This window comes from Tiliqua scincoides, chromosome 4, assembly GCF_035046505.1.
Source record: "Tiliqua scincoides isolate rTilSci1 chromosome 4, rTilSci1.hap2, whole genome shotgun sequence".
NCBI lineage: Eukaryota > Metazoa > Chordata > Lepidosauria > Squamata > Scincidae > Tiliqua > Tiliqua scincoides.
In genome coordinates this window covers 170308338-170326574 of record NC_089824.1, presented here as the reverse complement: position 1 = coordinate 170326574, position 18237 = coordinate 170308338, and the positions used below count along the sequence as shown (strand labels likewise).

At 44.9% G+C, this 18237-nt stretch overlaps 1 protein-coding gene across 1 annotated transcript in view; it reads left to right on the top strand.

The window, feature by feature from the left end:
* The first annotated feature begins 10182 nt into the window (after positions 1 to 10182).
* Positions 10183 to 18237, top strand: part of RAB44 (RAB44, member RAS oncogene family) — a 36967-nt gene continuing 28912 nt past the window's right edge. Inside the window, exons 1-6 of the mRNA XM_066624649.1 lie at positions 10183 to 10386; positions 10734 to 10845; positions 12637 to 12799; positions 15746 to 15892; positions 16441 to 16531; positions 18083 to 18178. Of these exons, the coding sequence (XP_066480746.1) occupies positions 10183 to 10386; positions 10734 to 10845; positions 12637 to 12799; positions 15746 to 15892; positions 16441 to 16531; positions 18083 to 18178 (813 nt within the window). The remainder of the gene's footprint in view (positions 10387 to 10733; positions 10846 to 12636; positions 12800 to 15745; positions 15893 to 16440; positions 16532 to 18082; positions 18179 to 18237) is intronic.

Genomic DNA, 18237 nt, shown 5'->3' with positions numbered 1-18237 from the left:
TTAATTGGCCATAAATTTTGATAGAATACAGATATTCCAATGCAGTTTGTTTCATTGCATTCTGCATTAAATTACCTTTCCAATGATATATACCATGATGGTATTATTCATACATAACAAGTTTTTCACAATTTTGGTCACTAGTGTCAAGCTCAGCTTGTACCCCCCTAAAGCTTGATGCCCGGTGCAACTGCTACCCCCTGCACCTCCTTAGCTACGCCACTGAATATATTCACATATTGAAATCTTGGAGTCTCTTGGAATCTTGAACTGACCCAAGATATTTTGCCGCCTGAGGCAAAGGATGAGGAGACACCCCCAACCCCTGCTAGAAAGTACACTATAGTTGTGCCTGAAAAATATGTACAAAACCCAAACTGCTTCACCACACACCAGGCTGTACACCTCACAGTTAATGCAAGACAGTTCAAAGTGCCTATTTTTGGTCGACCACATTTTCAGATGAAAGGTGATTGCTTTTAGGGATTTATTTTAGAAAAATGCAAAAAGAAAAAAAAGAGAAACATTGCTGAACACACTAGATGCACTTAGTCAGAAGAAAACAACCGCCCAAACCACAGTTTGTAAAGCCACAGAAACCTAGTGCACTCTCATTTGAATACTGAACAGGATATTCCCCTACCTTCTGCTTTGAGGAAATGAGGAGACAGGTCTTTAAAACAGACTCATACACACAAAGCGCGACTGCTCAGTTAACCTCCTTCTGTTCCTTAGACCAAGGGGGATAGGAGGGGGTTTGGAAGAAGGCAGTGAGGCAAAAAGCGGCAGCAGCTGATTGCTTTTTGCCACTGGAGAAATGTTCCATTTAAGAATTTTGTCAAGCTACTTGGGCCTGAGACAGGGACAGTGAAGCAGAAATGGCAGCTGCCAGAGGGATGCAAAAGTGGAAGCCCACCCTCTTTTTTTTACAACACTCTTGGAGCTTTTAAGGAGAACACTCTTACAGCTTGTAATAAAGGGGTTCAAAAGGATACACAGTGGCCACTTGGTATCAAGGAACATACCTTGAGGAAAAAGAGGGGAAAACCAAAAACCCAGCTGAACTATACTATCATTCACAGTATAAACATTAAAACAATCTTAAAATACATCATACATCATAAATATTTGTTAGCCCAATCCTATCCAACTTACCAGTGCCCGTGCAGCTGCAGCATAGCCTTAAGGAAAGGGAACAAATGTTCCCTTATCTTGAGGGGGCCTCCCACAATTCTTCCACCACAAGATGCAGCACACACCTCTTTGGCAAGGCTGCTCCAAGGCTGGAAAGTTGGATAGGATTTGACTCTAAGCCATTCTGTTCTTGCATTAAATGCCACAAAGTAAAGGGGATTTTCAGAAAATCCATTGGACCGAGACAGCTAAGAAAGATGCATTCTGATGCATTTTGCACTTTGCTAACTGAGGGCCCAATTCGGTCCAATTTTCCAGTGCTGGTGTAGTTGTGCCAGTGGGGTGTGCGCTGTATCCTGTGGTGGAGGGGCAGCCACTGGGACCTTCTTGAGGTACGGAAACATGTGTTCCTTTACCATGAGTTTGCATTGTGACTACACTGGAGTTGGAAAGTTGGATAGGTTTGGGCCCTGAGTGGACTACTGACGGAGTGGAGTAAACAACGGAAAGTTGAATTGAGCAAGAAGGAAAGTGACAAAAGAACACCTCATTGGCATTGGTGAAATCCTCAGCAACCACAGTCTCCTCCCTCCTGTGCTGCCGTGTCAACTTCTGCCAGAAAAAAATAAGGGAACTATCTCCATTAGATAGTGCAGGGGGCCTGCACTTTGTGGCAACTGAAACTGCCTTAGGTGCTGCAGGATGGTAAGTGCTTTTAACAGTCTGGCTGGTGTTTTTGGTTGTGATGTTCTGAGTTGATTACTTCTCCCTTGCGGGTAAAAAGTAAATGTTACTTGGTTGGAAAGTTTTTTTTAAATTGTATTTTTAAATTTTTAGTATTTAAACGGAGGAAGTGCTGTGTTCATTGATCCCAGGCAACAGCTGCATGGTGGGTAGAAATTCAGCAGTGTTTTCTCATCACTGCATCTCCGTTCTAGGACAAACATCACCTGCTGAATTTCTGCTTACCACATGGCTGTTGAAAGCACAGAATTTGTTCTAACACAGACAGCCAGAAGTGCCACATAGTAGGCTTCTAAGGGCCCTATCCTAACCAACTTTCCAGCACTGGTATAACTACTACTGGGACACGAGCTGCATCCTGCGGTTGGGGGGCAGTCATGGAGGCCTCCTCAAGGGAAGGCAATGTTTGTTCCCTTACCTCAGAGTTGCATTGCTTTCCAGTGCTGGAAAGTTGTTTAGGATTGCAGCCGAAATATCTAAAAATCCAAGTTCTTTGTGGAAATATCTCTGACATTTTTTAACTGAACTCTTGCGTGCATCAGTGTCCTTTCACATTGCATCCAGTTTTCCATCACAGGATGTATGATCCCTTTTGGTCGATTACTGATATGGGATCTAGCAGGGAAGATTTACCAGTTATGAGGTTGCATGGATACAGAGAACTAGTGGAGATTTGGGAGGGTTTGAATAAAATTCTGCGTCTGGTTTCTGACTTGGAACCTGTTGTTTCAACTATTCGTTTCCTAACACCTCTAGATATAGTACCAAGAAAAAACTGACCCTTGTGGCACACAAGGGTGTTGTGAAGATTAATGCTCTGCTTGGGCAACATGCTGGCCATGTCTGTGGGTGATTTCATTAAGATCATTTACAAATTTCCAGTAAAAGTTTATATTTCATTTGTGATATCTGGCAGTCCTAAAGGCCCTGTGCAATCACAACTAGAGTCAAAATGTATGAAGCTATCCTACAGCTGGTACTGAGAACCCATCCTATTCTGAACTTGGTTGTATCGTGTGTAAAGTGAAATTGTAAACAATTTTTTTGGGCAGCAATCTTGCTATGACTTTGGTCATCTAAAATATCCAGAATGCATTGACTGCTCTGACAATGAATATCATCATTAGCAAAATATCATGGCTTCTCACGTTTTTGATTTTCAGTTTCAGACATTGTAAAAGCTCAAAATGAAATTAATGAATATATTTTCTGGTTGTGAAGATCCAAAATTATTCTATGCTCAAACTGGCCAATTCTATTGACACATCCCAGCAGTACAAACAAGCCATTCTGCTCCTCTGTAAGTATAGATGGGGCACTGTATCTGCAGATTCTGTATCCATGGATCTAACTCAATGCGGGTCCCCTGGACCCACATTGAGCCAGACGTGGCCCAACCTGAGTCCTCTGGAGGTGACTGGAGCTGCCCCTGGAGGGCTTTAAGGCCTCAGAATGCTTTATAAGTAGAGGCAGTCTAAAACAGTTTTATTTTTTTCAGGGATGTCAGTGTTATCCAAAAATAAAAATTGATGTAAGTGCTGTTATGTGTTTTTATTCCAAATTAACATTTTAATCAATTTTAAAGCTTTCTTATCAGGTGCAATCACTGTCATATAAGTGATATATATATTTGCTTTATTTCATTTTTACCATTTTAGATTGCCCCTACTTATAAGGGCAAAAAAGTCACTTCCGGTTTCCCTCTGTAAACTGGAAGTTGCACTTTTGTTTTTTTTGCTGAAACAGCCATTCTGAAGCCCCTCAGAGGAGCATGTGTTGCTATTACTGTATTGTCATTCTTTTGGGCTCAGTTCTCAACCCCAGCTCCCTAGAAGTTCAATCACTTAATGGAGAATGAATGCAGCATGTCTCTATATCTCTGTACATACTGTTGACATAAATGTATGTGCATGAACACTACAGCACCACATAGTACAGAGCCACAACCAGCAACAAGTACATGGGGATCCTCTGACAACTGCTGGGTTATGTCAGAATGCCAGATGCAAGGGAGGGCACCAGGATGAGGTCTCTTGTTATCTGGTGTGCTCCCTGGGGCATTTGGTGGGCCGCTGTGAGATACAGGAAGCTGGACTAGATGGGCCTATGGCCTGATCCAGTGGGGCTGTTCTTATGCTGTTAAACCCCTGCTAATTGGATAAGAGGCACTTTTTCAAGTGGATGCTCCTTTTTTAGCAGGGGGAGTGTCCCATCTCATCCCAGCAGTGTCTGTTCTAGTGGCTGTCTGCTGGTATTCTTTTGCATCTTTTTAGATTGTGAGCCCTTTTGGGACAGGGAGCCATTTAGTTATTTGATTTTTCTCTGTAAACCGCTTTGTGAACTTTTAGTTGAAAAGCAGTATATAAATACTGTTAATAATAATAATAATAATAATAATAATAATAATAATAATAATAATAAACCCCACATAGCAGCATTGTGGACCATCATCTTTGCTTATCTATAATGCATGCAATACCCCTGCCACTGAATTGCTGGATGCAGCAACAGGGATCGAAACATTGCACTGTAAATAAACAAATATGCTAAAGAGCACTCTGGGACATTGCTGCCGCTATGTCCACCACTGCTGTCCTACAAGGGTTTGGGAAAGGTTTTCCTTGGCAGTAGTAGCAACAGCTTGGAGCAGATCTTGGCAGCCATCAACTTTTTTGCCAAGAGTGCCAAGGTTTGATTGTGGCCCTTTGACAGCTTTCAGTTCTTGGCCGGTGACCTCATGGCTGACCCCTAGTCCTGGTTTTGTGCACAGCCTACTTTTTCCACATTCTGTAGCTGCTGAGGTATATTTTGAATTCTTGATAAACATATTGGTGGTAGGACACATGTTTTCCTAGCATTTTTTAACTAAAAGAAGCATCGCCCTTTCAGCTTTTAGACCAGTAGAGAACAGGGGTGTTACAAGTGTGTCCTCCCTGTCTGATCTGTGAAATGTTGCAGGTTACACAATCCTTAACGGTTTAAGTAAGACCTTTTTATTAGGTTGACTGTGTTGGTAAATTAGGGTAACGCTGTACACAAAACTTTTTAAATAGAACTTGAGAAATGTTTGTGCAACTCAAAAGCATTGACTTAGTTCAACAATAAAGTGGGTATAATATGTATTACCTGAACCATTTTAGACCTTCCTTTGGGGCCATCATGCTTACTGCTCTTGCAGCTACTTACAGAAATGCATTGTTCTTTGATATGAACTCACAGCTTCCTAGGCAACACCTTGTCACTAGATAAACTTGCTGAAACCAAACTACAGGTGGGGCCTTGGTATCTGCAGGGGTTCCATTCTCAAATTCCCCCCTCCCCCCAGATACAGAAAACCACAGATAATGAAATCCCCAGTTTTGGCCGCTTTAAGCTTTCTGGAGGTAACTGAAGTTTGTACCCCGTAATGGATTTTTCCTCCAGAAACTTGTCCAATCCCCTTTTAAAGGCATCCAGGCCAGATGCCGTCACCACATCCTGTGGCAAGGAGTTCCACAGAGCAACCACACGTGGAGTAAAGAAATATTTTCTTTTGTCAGTCCTAACCCTCCCAACACTCAATTTTAGTGGATGTCCCCTGGTTCTGGTATTATGTGAGAGTGTAAAGAGCATCTCTCTATCCACTTTACCCTTCCCATGCATAATTTTGTATGTCTCAATCATGTCCCCCTCAGGTGTCTTTTTTCTAGACTGAAGAGGCCCAAATGCCATAGCTTTCCTCATAAGGAAGGTGCCCCAGCCCAGTAATCATCTTAGTTGCTCTCTTTTGCACCTTTTCCATTTCCACTATGTCCTTTTTGAGATGTGGCAACCAGAACTGGACACAATACTCCAGGTGTGGTCCTACCATTGATTTGTACAACGGCATTATAATATTAGCTGTTTTGTTCTCAATACCCTTCCTAATGATCCCAAGCATAGAATTGGCCTTCTTTACTGCCACCGCACATTGGGTCGACACTTTCATCGACTTGTCCACCACCACCCCAAGATCTCTCTCCTGATCTGTCACAGACAGCTCAGAACCCATTAGCCTATATGTGAAATTCTGATTTTTTGCCCCAATGTGCATGACTTTATACTTACTGACATTGACGCGCATCTGCCATTTTGCTGCCCGTTCTGCCAGTCTGGAGAGATCCTTCTGGAGCTCCTCACAATCACTTCTGGTCTTCACCACTCGGAAAAGTTTGGTGTTGTCTGCAAAGTTAGCCACCTCACTGCTCAACCCTGTCTCCAGGTCATTTATGAGGAGGTTGAAGAGCACCGGTCCCAGGACAGGTCCTTGGGGCTCACTGCTTTTCACCTCTCTCCATTGTGAAAATTGCCCATTGACACCCACTTTCTGTTTTCTGGTCTTCAACCAGTTATCAATCCAGAAGAGTACCTGCCCTCTAATTCCCTGACTGTGGAGTTTTTTCAGTAGCCTTTGGTGAGGGACGTGTCGAATGCCTTCTGAAAGTCCAGATATATAATGTCCACGGGTTCTCCCGCATCCACGTGCCTGTTGACCTTTTCAAATAATTCTAAAAGGTTCATGAGGCAAGACTTACGCTTACAGAAGCCATGCAGATTCTCCCTCAGCAAGGCCTGTTCGTCTATGTGTTTTGAGATTCTATCTTTGATGAGGCATTCCACCATCTTACCCGGTATAGATGTTAGGCTGACTGGCCTATAGTTTCCTGGGTCCCCCCTCTTTCCCTTTTTAAAGATTGGTATGGCATTTGCTATCCTCCAATCCTCTGGCACCGTGGCCATTTTGAGGGTCAAGTTGCAAGTCAAGAGATCAGCAACTTCATTCTTTAATTCCTTAATAACTCTAGGGTGGATGCCATCAGGGCCTGGTGATTTATTGATCTTTAATTTATCAATGAGGTCTGAAACATGTTCTCTTTCAACCTCTATCTGACTTAATTCCTCGGTCAGGAGGGGCCATTCAGGCAGCGGTATTTGCCCGAGGTCTTCTGCCGTGAAGACAGATGCAAAGAACTCATTTCATTTCTCTGCCATCTCTAAGTCTCCTTTTATCTCCCCTTTCCCTCCCTCACCATTCAGAGGGCCAACCGCTTCTCTGGTGGGTTTCCTGCTTCTAACATATTTGAAGAAGCTTTTATTATTCCCCTTAATGTTGCTGGTCATGTGTTCCTCATAGTCTCGCTTGGTCTCCCGTATCACCTTCTTACATTTCTTTTGCCACAGTTTATGTTCTTTTTTATTCTCCTCATTAGGGCAAGACTTCCATTTATGGAAGGAAGCTTCCTTGCCCTTTACGGCCTCTCTAACTTGGCTGGTTAGCCATGCGGGCACCCTCCTGGACTTAGCTGAGCCCTTCTTCCTTTGTGGTATACACTTCTGCTGGGCCTCTATAACTGTTGTTTTAAGCAGCCTCCATGCACTCTGGAGAGATTGGACTCTTTTTACCTTCCCTTTCAACCTCCTTCTAACCATCCTCCTCATCTGAGGGAAGTCCGCTTGTCGGAAGTCAAGGGTTTTTGTGAGAGATTTGCCCGGTATTCTTCCCCTGACATGCATGTCGAAACGGATCACAGCATGATCACTGTTTCCCAACGGCTCAGTAACATTTGCATCTCTAACCAGGTCCTGAGTACTGCACAATATTAAATCCAGAGTCACCTGTCCTCTGGTGGGCTCCATGACTAACTGCTCTAAAGCACAGTCATTTAACATGTCAAGAAATCTGGTCTCCTTTTCGTGACCAGAACACAAATTGACCCAGTCTATATGAGGATAATTGAAGTCCCCCATGATTACAACTCTGTCCCTCCTTGTCACCTCCCTGATCTGTATCCTCATTTCAAGGTCCCCTTCCGGTTTCTGGTCTGGAGGACTATAGTACGCCCCCAGTATTACATCGCTCCTCAGGCCTGGTAATTTAACCCATAGAGATTCTATGGTGGAGTCGGACCCGCCTTCAATCTCTACTTTGCTGGATTCTATCCCTTCCTTAATATAAATGGCCACCCCACCTCCAACATGCCCCTTCCTGTCCCTCCTGTAGAGTTTCTAGCCCGGAATTGTAGTATCCCACTGATTCTCTGCATTCCACCTGGTTTCCATTATGCCCACTATGTCAATGTTTTCCCTAGTCACCAGACATTCCAGTTCTCCCATCTTTGCTCGGAGACTTCAGGCATTCGCATAAAAGCATTTGTACATGGAATGCCCCAGGATGGGCTGCTTATTAGCTCCTTTATCCCTGCATCCTCTCATTGTGATGAGAGGATGAGGAGTTCTGAACCAGATGCCCCTCGGCTCCTGTCGGCTTTCCCCCAGGGATCAGTTTAAAAGCTACTGTGCCACCTTTTTAATGTTATGCGCCAGCGGTCTGGTTCCATTCTGGTTCAAGTGAAGACCGTCCCTCTTGTACAGGCCCTGCTTGTCCCAAAATGTTCCCCAGTGCCTAACGAATCTAAACCCCTCTTCCCTATACCACCATCTCATCCACACATTGAGACCCCTGATCTCCGCCTGCCTAGCTGGCCCTGCGCGTGGAACAGGTAGCACTTCCAAGAACGCTACCTTTGCGGTCCTGGCTTTTAGCTTCCTACCTAATAGCCTAAATTTGGCCTCCAGGACCTCCCGGCTACACTTGTCCACGTCGTTGGTGCCGACATGCACCACAACTGCTACCTCCTCCCCAGCACTATCTACCAGCCTGTCTAGATGAGAAGTGAAGTCCGCAACCTTCGCACCAGGCAGGCAAGTCGCCATGCGGTCCTCACATCTGTCGCAAACCCCCCTCTCTATGTTTCTAATAATCGAATCCCCCACTACCAGAAGCCCCCAACCCCCTTCCCGCTGAAGCGTATCCTGAGTGCGTTCGGATACAGGCCCGTCCCTGGAGAAGGGGTCCCCCCTGGGGGGGGATTGTTTCCCTCCTCTCCAGGATGACGTCCTCCAGCCCCGAGACTTCCCACCCGGGCAGCTGAGGAGCTACATGCCAGAGGGTGGGACAAAGCCTGCTCATCCCCGGAAGTCTCCCCATGGTCCTTCCTCTGCCTACCTCTGCTTCTCCAGGTCGGCCACCAAGGCTTCAAGGGAGCGGATGCGTCCCCTGAGTCCCTGGAGCTCCTTGCACCGAGGACACACCCATGACTTATGCCCCAGAGGCATATAGTCATACATGTTACACTCGATGCAAAACACTGGATAGCCCCCAACCTGCTGCTGGCTGTCTGACTACATAGTTTTTTGTTTGTTTGTTTGTTTAGGGGTACTTAAAAACCCTTCACTGGTTTGCTGCCCTCTTCTCAAGGGAAGAGAAGGGCAGTGTCTGGGGCCCTGGCTTCCTCGCCCTGCTGCTGAACTCGCACTGAGGCTAAACTTGCGGTGCCTTACCTGGCACTTTGTTCCCGAGGCACTGGGTTTCCCAGAGGCCATGCACGCTTCTGCAGAGAGGCGCCACACAGCTCAATATGGGACTAATCGATTCTGTGCTGGCTCAGGAGCCACTGCAGAGTCAAGTAGCCCCATTGCAGGGCTGCTTCTCTTACTCAGGGGAAGGGGACAAAAGTCCCCTTCTCCCAAGGAGGTGGCAGCAGTTGCCTGGGGTTTGCAGGATACAGCAGTAGCCATTTTTGGCACTGTGACAGCCCCACGCTCCAGGCAGCTCAGGATTGGGCTGCCCACCAGGAGTAATCTCCCACAGGTGAGTAGGCCATGAAGCATTTATCTACTAGATGGGAAAGAATCCCCCCTTTAGTCCTTCAGTGTGCCACAAATAACCAACCCAGGTGAATGTGGGCAAGAAGGATAATATTATTTTAGGAGGCTAGTAATTTTTGTTGACTTATTAGCAGCGATGGGCTATAGGTAGCTGCTAAGTGAAACAAGAAGTTATGAGTCAGGAATCAAACACTCTAAATGCATTATTTGGGCAAAATCACATCCTGGTCCACAAGGTTTTAAGTCCTTTTAGGTCTGGAAGCACAAGGCCAGTCTGCGAGGCAAAGTCACGCAGGAACCCTTTAATGACCATGAACCTCAGCAGCAAATTGACTTGAATTCCTAGAAACTCCTGACACTTATTTGCAAGGTGGGTTTAGGGTAAAAATGCATGTATGTTCATGGGCAAAGATGAAGTCTAATGCAATCAATTATGCAATCTATCCCCACTGCTTCAAGACAACTGTTAGATGAACATTTATGCAATCAAACATCACAAATAATGTGCAATACTTCTAGTGTGTTGAATGTAAATGAGCCAACTGAGGATACAAAAAAACACTGTGCCCTCTGCTTCCTCTTTCCAAAGAGCTGAATATACCTCTGGAATATAAGGCCATGGATAAACAAAGAAAGCCTGTGAAATGCAGAACCTTTGGGTCGAATCGCTGGAAGCAAGCAAGAGGCACAAGGGGAGATGTGCAAATATCTTGTGTCTCAGAGAAAGAGCCGTCCTCTCCTGTAATCATGGAAAAGGTTCTGGGTATCTTCCAGGAACTTGATGAAAACAAGAAGGGATTTCTTACACGTGCTGATATGCAGGTAAATTGGCCATCCACTTCTGTGAGCCAAACATGGTACTTAGTATGAGTCCTCCTGAGGAAGCAGAAGGCTTAATGCAGAATCAGAAATGGTCTGGTAAAAATCTCGACTTTGGCTCTGTCATGAGTTTGGATCAATCAGTGCCCTTCCGTAAAATCATTATTTCCCCTTTGCCCCATCTTATGGTTATTGAAATGCATCTGGTCCGTGATGTAGAGTGAATTGCTACAAGAATGGTTCTATTCGATGTTATGAGGCCATTTTTCTGGGCAGAGCATGCTGCTCATCAGTAGCTGTTGCAGAAGAGACTGAAATCGGGTCTAATTTCATATGTGTGTTGTTTTCAGAAATTGGAAGCAGATCTACCTTGGAGTACAGAAGAGTTGGAACTTGTCTTTGATGGCCTTGATTCTGACAGCAATGGCTACTTAACAATTGAAGAGTTCACTGCAGGACTTAGTATGCATTGACTTTTAGTATGTGACACTGATGGGGCTGCCTAAAGTTTGGGTAGTAAGACCAATGTTAGAAGCGAAAACTGTCTCCTTACACAAGTATTTATGCCAGAAATATTTGTTTGGCTATCATATTGTTTTACTGATATAATGGTTTTATTGGCCCCCCCCAAAAGGGTTATACTGTTACTTTACTTTGATGTAATACCATTGACTTAAACAGGATTACACCTGTGCATCTATCATTCAGCTATCCACCAAGGGCCTTTTCACACTGGCTGCAATCCTAAACACAGTTATCTGAGAGTAAATCCCATTAAACTCAAAGTAGATATGCATAAGATTGCACTGACAATCACTGAAAGTTACAAACACATTCTAGCCCTTGCATCTGCAAGTGATCTTCATTGACAACAGTAGGAAACTGACGGGGGGGGGGGAATAGCCTGCTGGGGAAAGGGATGATAATTTTGTTGCTGGCCCTCCCTTTTAGATCAGGCTAGCCTGCAGGAGTGGAGGACAACCCGCCCCCCCAATTACAGAAACAAATGAAATAAAACTAAAACACAAGATTAACTAAATGGCACAGGCATTGTGACAGAAGTGGGTATAGCTGAGGGAAAGGAATACCTGTAGTTCTATTTTTGTTTACTTAAAAGCAACTATGGTGAGATGGACTGTTTTGTGAAGGAGTATATAAGGGATATAACATAAAGTCTTCAGCCAATGCAAAAAACTTACTGTAAATAAAACTAAAAAAAAAATCTAGAACATTGGGTCACAATGCGGACACAATTATGTGCACCCAGATCCCATCCTGTAAACCTAAGTTGCAGTGAATGTGTTATTTGAAGTCAAATATTGCATGTGCCCAGCAACAAAATATCCCTGTAGCAAAATGCTCCCTTTGACTGGTGTAACAAATACAAGCACATTTATTAGAGGAAAACATGAGAGTTTACAAAAGTCATGAGAACACTAGCCATAGGCAGCAAAGAGTTTGGCCAGGTTGGGCACTGGCTGAAGACCCACATGTCACCCCTATCCCCTGATGGCCCCAAATCCCCCCTCCCCCCAAAAAACCAGATTGGTGTTGTAGCTCCAGTTTTTCAGAAAAGCTGCTCAGGCACATCCTCCTCCCTCCCCCAGCCAGTGCAATGCAGCTAGGGTAGTAGGGAGTCTCCCTAGCAGTATGCTCTCTGCAGCTTGGGAGCATCCAATTGTTGTGGCGGGAGGAGAGAGGGAGGAAAATCCTTGTTCAGGCACATTCTCCTTCAGAGGGCAGTGTGACCAGGTTAGCAGGCTTGGTGGGAAGGCTGAAAGAGAAGGGAAGGGGTGCCTGCTCACCTGCATGAAATGATTATTGGATTGATTGGCACTGCCCCACTCTTGTTCCACCCAGATAAGTGGGGGATGTAACAAAAGGGAGGGCAACAAGTGATAGGGGTGCATGCATGAATATAGGGCTTCAAACAGGACATTGCTGAAGGCCTGAAGCACCCTGGGGCCACTGTCGACAGCAACTACTTAATGCAAATCTTTCACTAGCTCTGTAAATAGACCTGGTGTCTATTTTCTGAAAACTGGAAGTGCCTTTCTGACACTTCCATGGGGCTTTCTGAGGCCCAGAGAACCTCCTGAATTTACCTCCATGTCTGGGAGGTCAGATGGGGCCCTCCAGCACAGTTTCAGAACCCACACTGAGTTAAATTTGTGGGTTTCGAATCTGTGGATAAAAGGGCCCACCTGTACTATGTTATGTCCAGAGGTGCCATCTCTGTTATCATGTTTCCAGGGCATTTTCTGAGCTCCCAGACTGCAACCAGAGAGCACCGGAAAAGGAAAACGGCTTCAACAAGGGTTCCTCTCAACCTATCACTGGAGGAATCTGATAATGAGGAGCAAAAATGCTTTCAAGCCTTCATAAACCAACTGGGAGCTGACTATATCTTTGAAGAGTAAGAACGTGCTGCTAATTCTTGCTTGTTTCAAACTTACATAAGTGAATTCAGGCAGAACAGGAATGGTAGCAGGTGAAAAAGAAGTAGATTTGGGAGTAAACACCACAGCTAAGCTTGAGAGAGTTACTCCTCTGGGAGGTGGCAGGATTGATCTGCAGGTAGGCCCAGCTTCTGGTTTTGAGAATCTTGGGCAAAATGCTTTTCATTGGCTCCATCCTACCTTGGTGAGAAGCTTACCTCCCCACTGAGGTAGGAAATGGGTTTGATGTGTTTTCCCCCCCACATGCCCACTTCCTTTCTAATTTCTTCCTCCTTCCCCATCTCCTCTATGAGTGTTAATGGAGATCCACAACCACATCATATAGGAGCTTTTTCTTATCTGCAAGTCCCAATGCCAGCAGTTCCCCCTTCTCCACCCCACCACTCTCCAAGCCATTGCAATATTACAAGGACCTCTGAAGGAAATCTTTCTTGTGAATGGGATGGGAGAGAAGAAACTCCATCACTGCCTCTTCCAGGCACTCCTGTTGTTGGCAACCTTCAGTCTCGAAAGACTATGGTATCGCGCTCTGAATGGTGGTTCTGGAACAGCGTCTAGTGTGACTGAAAAGGCCAATTCGGGAGTGACAATCCCTTCCACACCGGGAGCAAGTGCAGTCTGTCCCTGGTCTGTCTCCCTGGCTATGGGCCTTCCTTCTTTGCCTCTTTGCCTCAGACTGTTGGCCAAGTGTCTCTTCAAACTGGGAAAGGCCATGCTGCACAGCCTGCCTCCAAGCGGACCGCTCAGAGGCCAGGGTTTCCCACCTGTTGAGGTCCACTCCTAAGGCCTTCAGATCCCACTTGCAGATGTCCTTGTATCGCAGCTGTGGTCTACCTGTAGGGCGCTTTCCTTGCACGAGTTCTCCATAGAGGAGATCCTTTGGGATCCGGCCATCATCCATTCTCACGACATGACCGAGCCAACGCAGGCGTCTCACCAGTGCATACATGCTAGGGATTCAGCACGTTCCAGGACTGTGTTGTTTGGAACTTTGTCCTGCCAGGTGATGCCGAGAATGCATCGGAGGCACCCACCCATAAACAGGAGATTTCCCTCCTGTGTCATTGCACAGGAAAGCTTTCATTTGCAAATGGAGTGGGAGAGAGAAGGTAATAACAGAGCAACTCTCTTGGTTGAGAGTGTTCTGTTGCTCATGAACACTATGCGCAGGTGTCAGGGATCAGCAATAAGCTCTCTTATGGACCTCAGGCCTTTGGGAGCTGCCCAGATTTACTGACCTCTGGTTGTTAACCCTGACTGTAGGGAATGATCTCCAAAGCTCTGGCTCTTAAAGACTATTCTTTGAGTGTCAAGCAAAAGGAGTAGCTCTGTTGCCTGAGAAGTATATCTCTTATAAGTTCTCATGGGTGAATGTTTTTGTTGAGATCTTCATGAAGGAATATTTCTCTCTTGGGCCAAAGTACCATACACTGTATAGCGTAGTAGTCAAATCCAGTCTAGTACCTTTCCCATTTGATCCAGCAACTAGTTATTTTTAATGCTACATATATATAGCTTGACATAAATATTTCAGCTTTGGAAACAGCCTGTCTGCAATCCATTGCCTTGTTTGATTTGGTGTTTTTGACTGTCTGTGGGTGGAGCAGCATGGAATAACTCCATTGCCATGGACTGCTGACTACCTAAGAGGGTTTAGCATCACCGGGGACTCTCAGCCTTTCCACAGGTGCAGGACCTATTAAGATGATATGCCGTTGAAAGTTAATGGATTTGCATCAATTGAACATATGAAATGGCCTTATTCCAGTGTTTCTCAATGTTTGTCCTTCGTTTTTTTGAGTGCGAAAAAGCATGCTTTGGAGCTCTGCCCAATAAGCTGAGTGCCCTACTGCTGTTTGTTGTGTTGTGTTCCTGGTCTCGCTGCCAGATGGCAGGGGTCTAGGGGTCCCGCAAGTACCACCAGACACCACCTCAAGTACCACTGGTGGTTCCAATACCATTGGTTGAGAAACACTGCCTTATACTGTACTGAATCAGCCTCTTGGTCCACATAGTTAGTATTGTATGCACTGAACTGAGTGGCAGGGGCTATCCAAGGTTGCTCTCTGAAGAGGTCAGGGATTGATGGCTCTGTGGGATTTTTCATTTGCCATAGTTGGCAATCCTGTCAAAGCTCTCCTTGACCAATGGAACGGGGAAGTGACTGGGCGGTTGACACAAACTCTCCTGGGCATCTTTTCCTACTGTTTAGGGCTCAGCCTGCTCCTTGATGCTGCAAGCGATTAAGTGGCAAAGGTTATGGCTGGAGGAAATACCACATTTGACAAAACATGAGCTGGAGATTCTTTAAGGCCTATTCTGGGACAAAGCCTTTTTTCTTTACATAGCTTTGAATCAGCAGCACAGATTAATATAGATAAATGTTTTGCATGGCTCTTTTGTTGTCTGTTTTTTGATAGTGGATTTTATATATAATGTATGTTGATTTGTGTTATCTTTATATGCTGTTGTGAGCCTTTGACCCAAATCCTAACCAACTTTCCAGCACTGTGCCAATGGGGCATGTACTGCAACCTGCAGTTGGGTGGCAGTTACGGTGGCCTCCTCATGGTAAGGCAATGTTTGTTCCCTTACCTTGGAGCTAGAAAGTTGGTTAGGATTGCACCCTCAGTCAATTGCTGATGTCAGTTTATTTTAAAAACAAATGTTCACTGTGGTCATCAAAGGACTGCACATCCAGCTTAGGAGGATTTGGATGAAACAAATTCTCTTAGAATAGCTAATCCAGTTTTTGAATGAGAGGGCTTAATTAGATTGACGTTCCTACAGAAGTTGTCAAAATGTCATAATTCGATTGACTTTTCTGCTTTCGATTGCAGCAACTGGCAATCCTGTCAAAGTATCTGAAACACCAAGCAACAACCATATCTTCTCTCTTACAGTCAGTCTGAAATTTGGAAGATCTGGGTGCAGCTCCGGCAGGATGAACCAAATCTGCTGGGAAATCTGGAGGAATTCTTGGCCAAGATGACACATTTGATTAAGGAAGCTAAGCATGCAAAAGAGAAGTTACAGCTGATATTGAAAACGTAAGTTACTGAGCTACAGACGGTGCCCTGGAAAGGGTTTTCATAAATACACTTCTCTGAAACAGGGAACAAAGCTCCAAGAAAAGGGAACACAGAACCCAAGTGGTGGGAAGACAAGAAATGGTTCAGTTTTATTTTTATTTAGAGAAAATGAATCAGTGAGACAGGCATAAGCTTAGTGGCGGAGCACATGGTTTGCCTGCAAAAGTTCCCAGGTTAAAAGATCTATGATGCTGAGAAGGACTACCTCTAGGAATCCGGGTTTCTCCTCAATCTGAGTTCATGCCAAAACCACAAAATCAACATGACACTGCCCTCTCAGTTGCCAACCCAGAGGCAAGAAATATGTCTGGAAGGAATGGTGGTTGAGGTAATAAGATTTGCTGCCATGTCACCTTGGGAGAAATAGGACAGGGTCTTGTTCACCATCCTCCATCCCCTGCTCTGAGTAGTTGCTGACTAGCTAAAGAAGCCCACTTCTTGTAAGTGAACTACTGGTAACAAACCGTGTGGTGTAAACCAATCTCATTTATGGCCCTCTTCACTAGACAAGTTGCAGATCACAACAAGGAGGTGCAGCAGCTGTATGAGGAAATGGAGCAGCAAATAGAGAGGGAAAAACAAAGGCTGCAGCATGAGGTAGGTGCACAGCTGGGTCATGCTTATTTCCTGGGATTTATGAGAAAGGGCGTATTGGATTTTTAAAAATCATTTTCTTTCCCAAAGGCTCAGGGTAGACTATACCATTTTAAATAATATCAAATTATTGTGTTTAACAGCACAATAATTGCATAGTCATACTGCATAGTCATTCCAAGAGAAGATGTCTCATCTTTCTCCTGAGCCACTTAAGGGGTTTGGAGGGGTAGGGAGGAAGACGGTTTCAAAATTCAGTGAAGGAATAAATGTCTTTCTTCAGAAAGGGTAGTTGAGAACCCTAGTGTGGGCAGGAGAAGCAGGGATCATTGCAAGCGCTGGGCTGCATTCTCTAAAGGCGACCCAGGGTTCAATCTTATCCCATTTTCAAGTGCCAGTGCAGCCGTGCCAATGGCGCATGTGCTGCATCCTGTGGTGGTGGGGCAATCACAGAGGCCTCCTCAAGGTATGGAAACATTTGCTCTTTCACCTCAAGACCACATTGCGACTGCACTGGTGCTAGAAAGTTGGATAGAATTGGGCCCCCAATCATGTGCTTGGAGACTTCTCTTTGCTTCTGTAGGGGAGAGCTGACTTGCCTATGATTACGCTGTGGGGAGAACACAGGAAAGAAGCAAAGTAGTCTTTCTCCTCCCTTAGAGAACCCAGAGAGTGGTGTGATGGAGGAGGGGGAACTGCTGGCATTGGGACTTGCGGATAAGGAAGTTGTCTTGTGGTTCAGAATGAAAAAGTAGGAGCCCGTGAATACTGCCTTCATCAGACCCTCATGCTATTTTTTTCCCCAAGGGTTTTTGAAGTGATGATCTTTGTGATGAAAACAGGAACTTACACAATTCAGTGCACAGCAGCACAACCTTGATCTAGAAATGGAGGTGTACAAATTCTGTGAGGCTGTAACAATCTCCTTACCCCCAACTGTAACACCCATGCCCTCAAAGGACAAGACGCAGAACACAACTGGTTACAATATTCTTAGCTCTTTAAAGAACTAAAGACAAGAGCCAATAGCCTATCTTGCACACCGACAGTCCCCTTGCCAATATACCCAAGTTCCATGAGAAGTTCAACAAGTTTCCAGTGGTTGCTTTTCTTTACTGTTTACTTTTCTGGAATCTCTTCCGAGAATTTGATACACAGAATTTTTGGATGATATTTTAACACATTTAAAATAATGGATTGTAGCTGCCCCAGTGTTTAATCTTCAGTCTCAGTGTTCATTATTTTTTACAAGGACAAAAGCATAATTTGAGCTGCTTTGACATCATTGAATTGATATGGAAAATTCCAAATCTGAGAAACCTTGTTTTTACACAAGGCCCCCCAAAATGCATGTAAGCCTCTGTTGAGCTGTTTGTCTGGACATGTGCATGCTGCTAATGGGGATGTATAATTGAACATGCTGTACTTTCTAGCCAGTTTTGAGTGTATATTTTCATTATAGGGAGACTTAAACACAGATAGACCTTGTGTGTGACAACTCCGTTAGCAATTGCCTGGAACTGTCATATTAAAGTGACATCTTTGGTATTGCAGAGTGAAGCCCGAAGCCAGTACCATAGCATGGAAATGCAGGAAGTTCTAAATGTCAGGGAAAGGGAAATACAGAATTTCTTAGCTGTTCAAAAAGAGGTAAGATGCCATTGTGACATAAGCTGGGCAAGAGTGTATGCCTGGAGTGGTTCTTCCGT